Raw genomic sequence first — 4835 nt, forward strand, 5'->3', positions numbered from 1 at the left:
ATATACAACAGTAAATTAAACTAAAAAAGATTTGGGTTTAGGGTTGCCATCTAAAATTTGGGGGAAACCAAAGCCCAATGGTGGAATAGAAACTTAATGGGAGAAATCGAAGCCCAACAGAGAAAATCAGGAGGATTTAGAGGGAAATAAAGAGCGAGAAGTGAGAGAGGAGGAAACATAGAGGTAGAGGTGAGAGGCAAGAGGGGAAAGTTGGAAGGGGCGAGACGAGACAAGGTTAGTGCTTGAGTTTCCGTTGATACGACGTTCCGCAACCACCAGAGAGCTGAGAGAGGGAGAAGTGGGAGAGAGGGCATGGAGAAATTGGAATGGGAGATGCAAAGAGCTCTCCGAGAGCGAGATGGTAGAGAAAAGAAGAGAGGGCGAAGGAGTTCCTACGGGTCGAGAGCGAGAGGTCAGGAGGGAGCATCGACACGAGGGAAAGTGGATGAGCCACGATTTTGGTGGGAATCCCGATTCACCCACTTTAGGGGGGGGTTAGTCAACATGACTCAGGACATGATCTTCATGCGCATTACTCAGTTCATGTCCTGATGTCGTTAAGGAGTGCCAAACTTCATGTCATGTACATGATCATCCATGAATCAGGAGTTCATATCCCAAGAGTAAATGGTGGAAAGTGCTTTCCGCCCGATTTTGAGAATCATGTACATGACTCACACACGGGGCTCTCTTTGGTGCACCCCTCTCTCGTTCCCGTAGCTTTGTCGTCTCCCTGAACCCTGAGCTCTTTGCTCCCTCTCTCGTTTCCATCGTCCTTCTCTTGCCTCCCTCTCTTCTCCCTCTCGGCGTACCGTCGGAGAGCCGCCTCTATCGGCGTTGCCCATCGCCGGTTGCCCACTGGCCTGTCGCCGTCACCCGCTGGCTCGCCACTGAGGAAGACGACGATGGTTTAATTTTTCCTAAGTTAGGAAAAATTAAACTATCGTCATAAAAATCATTAATTTATAAAAATTATTTATAAAATAATTACTTTTATTTATAAAATAATTATTTTTATTTATAAAATATATTTATTTTATAATTACTATATTAAAATGGTGATTTAATAGTCATAATTAAAATATTGTTAAAATAAAGATTTGATAAATTATTTTGGCATAATTATCCGATTGCTATAGTTAATTAAACTGATGGTTTTAAATTTTTTGATAATATATTATTAATTAATAATACATAAAATATATTATGTACAAATATATAGTGTGTTAAAGTTATGATTAGATCAATTTTTTCTCTTAAGTTATTTATTTTAAGGTTAAAGTATATCATATGTTATTAATAAATTAATAACTCAAGGTATTACTTTCATTTTTGTTATTTATAACGTTATTTATTTATTATTTGTAATTAATCATGTGCATATTTCATGTAATTACCATATTAATGCATAATAAAATATCTAACTCAATTAATACATATATTAGTATATTTAATTATACATTAAATAACTTATTCGTGTAGTAATAATGATTGTTTTACCTAATTTGGGGTTTAAAGATTATATTGTAATTAAGCATACTGGGTTTAGGGATTCTCTTGTTTTTTATATTTTTCTCATGTTGGGATACTAACACTGAAAATTGTTTTCCTGTGCACATGAAGTCGTCAATACTAACACGAAGTACGAAGATGATCTTCATGTACATGACTGACATGATCTTCATGTTCGCCATGAATTTGATCTTTAAAAATCCATTCGGGGGACTAACCCCCTAATGTAATGGTTTGAGTGGTCTATCGGATTATGTTGCCCATGCACGCATAATTGGGTGTTTTAAATGTGCTGTCCTGTTTTCTGGACTAGGTTTATTCGAACGCAGATGATATTCGAGATTTCTAATAACCTTTCTTACTGCTATTTGCTTCCGCTTTTTGCTGAGGTACGTTGATTCGGAATTGTGGGGGGTTTTGCCTGTAGCTGGTCAATGATCGTTGGTCGTGTACTACGACGGTGCTTTGTTTTTTCTCCTTCCACTCAACAATCTAATGCTGGTTTCTAAAATTTATTCCTCTAAATGATCTTCTTTGCTTATATCAATTACGTTATCACTGTTGGTTTATGTGCTGGTGTGATTCCAATTGAGAGCTATTTTGTTGTTTGTTCAGTCCTCTTTCTAATTTGTTGGGCACATCATATGTCCACTGAAATGCCTATATAACATGTGGCCGTCCTTGGAGATAATTTGTTGCTATTAATATGTGTTGTTTCAGGTTGAATTGAGCAATTCCATCTTTGATTGGGTGACTTGTGTCTGATATCAGTTCTTCTGAAATTCTGTCTGAACTAGCTCTACCTTACGCAGATAGTTGTTGTGTAGTGCAGTCTATTTATTGAATTATATTTGCTGTGCCTGTTGAATTTGGGGTTATTGGTGGTAAAGAGACCTGTTGTGAGCTGTTTGTGTGCTGGAATTCCTGTGTGGTGTGACATACTAGTTTTGCTCACTGAAGATAGCAACATGGCATCTCAATCTTTCTCCCCCTTTAGCTGTTTCTCTTGATTCTCCACTTTGTCACCAAAACATGATACCCTGCACTAAGGGACTAGGTTCCTAGCCCAGGGTTTTATCTTGTTCTTTATAAAAAAATTGTTCTTTTTCTTTATGTGAGTTCACATTCATCAAGTGAAAAACTGTATTTGTTAGCAGAATGAATTCCTATTAATTAATGACATGCTGGTCTATGAACCAGAAAGCATGCCTTTGTTCAATTGTTATTAGTAGAATCCTCCAACGTACATTTGACAAACCTAGGTAATTACAAGCATGAACACTAAAAATGATTTGGTGAGGCTTAATTTTGCTACTCTGCTGACAAAATGGGCCTAAATGATCTCAGTAGCTATTATTTATGATACAAATCACTGTGGTACTAATGATGAAGAGAAGATGACATTGGAAGGATTTTATTTAATATGGAATTTTTTGTGGGCAATTATTTAGTATTATAATGACAGAGAAGATATGCCTGACTCCCCGGCTCTGCTCTCTTATCGGTGGATAAAACAGTTTTGGTTGCAGTCTGTATTGAGACAACTCTGTCGCATGCTAACTCAAACGAAGGTCAACTTACTCTTTGCTTCTTTGGTCTTCATCATTTTTAGAGGGCCTTGCAGTTATTAATGTAACTCAGCCAGTGCCCCTCTCTTTACTTGAACAAAATTCCCCAAAACACTTATTAACTTTGAAGGGTTCTCTTTGATTGCACTTGATATTTTATTAGTCTCATTTACCAATCTCCTTTTTATCTTTTGATGCTTTTGTCCCACGAAGTTTGATTGTCCTGATCCTTGATAGGAGATTTAGTGCTCAACAATGGCAGATCCAAACAAAGTGATCCACAAAGGTGGATGTCACTGTGAACTGGTAAGATGGGAAGTTGAGGCACCGGCCAGTGTAGTTGCATGGAAGTGCAATTGCTCAGATTGTTCAATGAGACGCAATACCCACTTCATTGTGCCATCAAAGTGTTTCAAGTTGAGGGATGGGGCTGAGGAGTTTCTTACTACATACACCTTTGGCACTCATACAGCCAAACACACCTTCTGCAAGTCTTGCGGCATTACATCTTTCTATCTACCTCGCTCTAACCCTGATGGTATTGCAGTTACAGTTGCATGTGTGGACCCTGGCACACTCACCCATGTTGAGATCAGGCACTATGATGGGAGGAACTGGGAGAGGTTCTATGATCAATCCTCCATCTCTTCATTTTCAAAGCCTGATAAAATGAAAAAACATGATGATTGACTTTTTTTCCTGTGACATGTGTAGCAACAGTATGTGCTATATGATCAACTAATGACTGTGGATAGCTTTGGTCTGAGTATCTGTGATTTGTGCATAGCTTTGGAAGGCTGACAAAGTTTCAACCATAAAAGAGACTGTGGATAGCAACAGTATGTGCTATATGATCAACAAATGCGATATCTAAATTCTTCACAATTCACATCCGTCATTACTGCTCTTAGCAAAGAAGTTCATAAGCCATGAACCTTCTGTAACATTTCTGAGCAAGTTTTTAGATGATAAGCCCAATACTTCTATAGACTTGTAAAGGCGATTAGTAAAGGCGTTTACGGAAGGATTATGCAATGCATCTCAAAGTTCTCATCTAGTAAACATCTCCATTTCTAGGTTTTACCCATTGTACAAAGACCTCTGGATATAGACAGGAAATAAGCCGAAGTCAGTGAGTCTTTGCTCGTAGCTTTCATGCTCTATTGTCTTTAAAATCATCAATTTTTCAGTAATCTGATCTTTGAAAACGAACATATTTTCCATTGTTAGCAAATGGTCGTTCTAGGGCGATACCATCAAAGACTTACTAGAAGAGACTGGGTTGTTGGAGTCAACTCGTCGAAGATACAAATGGAGGGCAATAATAACTGTAAATGGCAAGGCTTAGTATAGATGATCAGTCCTAAAGCCAAATATATCTTATATTGTGAGAGTACTAAAGTGAATTTATTGAAAAGCCTTAGAATAGTACATTGTGATGTTGTGTATTGAATCTTAAAAGTATCTAAAGGACTCTCTAGGTAAAGGATCGTGGTGTGATCTCATGTTCATCTTGAAATGCAAATTATGGGGGTGTTAGTGCACGTGCCGGTCAAGTGAAAGTGTCAGTGTAATCACTGTCACTTGACCCTGCGTGCACTGGAGGCGAGTTCAAGTGGATGGATTCACTTGAACTCGCTCTTTAGGGATCATAGCAAAGGAAATAAAGGAGAAAAGGGGCTAGGTAGTTGCGTCAGAAAAATAAAAAAAAACTTTACAAAAAACACACTGCTCAAGCCAAGGAAGAAGAAGAGC

General features: G+C 38.0%; 1 protein-coding gene across 1 annotated transcript; it reads left to right on the forward strand.

The window, feature by feature from the left end:
- The first annotated feature begins 1761 nt into the window (after nucleotides 1-1761).
- On the forward strand, nucleotides 1762-4076 carry LOC137942606 (uncharacterized). The gene is made up of 2 exons (XM_068788314.1): nucleotides 1762-1901; nucleotides 3318-4076. The coding sequence occupies exon 2, from the start codon at nucleotides 3336-3338 to the stop codon at nucleotides 3768-3770; it is 435 nt and encodes a 144-aa protein (XP_068644415.1). The 5' UTR covers nucleotides 1762-1901; nucleotides 3318-3335; the 3' UTR covers nucleotides 3771-4076.
- The last annotated feature ends 759 nt before the right edge of the window (nucleotides 4077-4835 follow it).

Source organism: Aristolochia californica, unplaced genomic scaffold (assembly GCF_029961685.1).
Source record: "Aristolochia californica isolate CCGP_79_NKW_82.1479 unplaced genomic scaffold, dmAriCali1.0.hap1 SCAF_10, whole genome shotgun sequence".
Lineage (NCBI taxonomy): Eukaryota > Viridiplantae > Streptophyta > Magnoliopsida > Piperales > Aristolochiaceae > Aristolochia > Aristolochia californica.

Bases quoted from the DNA above. Each gene is read 5' to 3' on its own strand.
- LOC137942606 (XM_068788314.1), top strand. From the start codon at position 3,336: ATGGCAGATCCAAACAAAGTGATCCACAAAGGTGGATGTCACTGTGAA.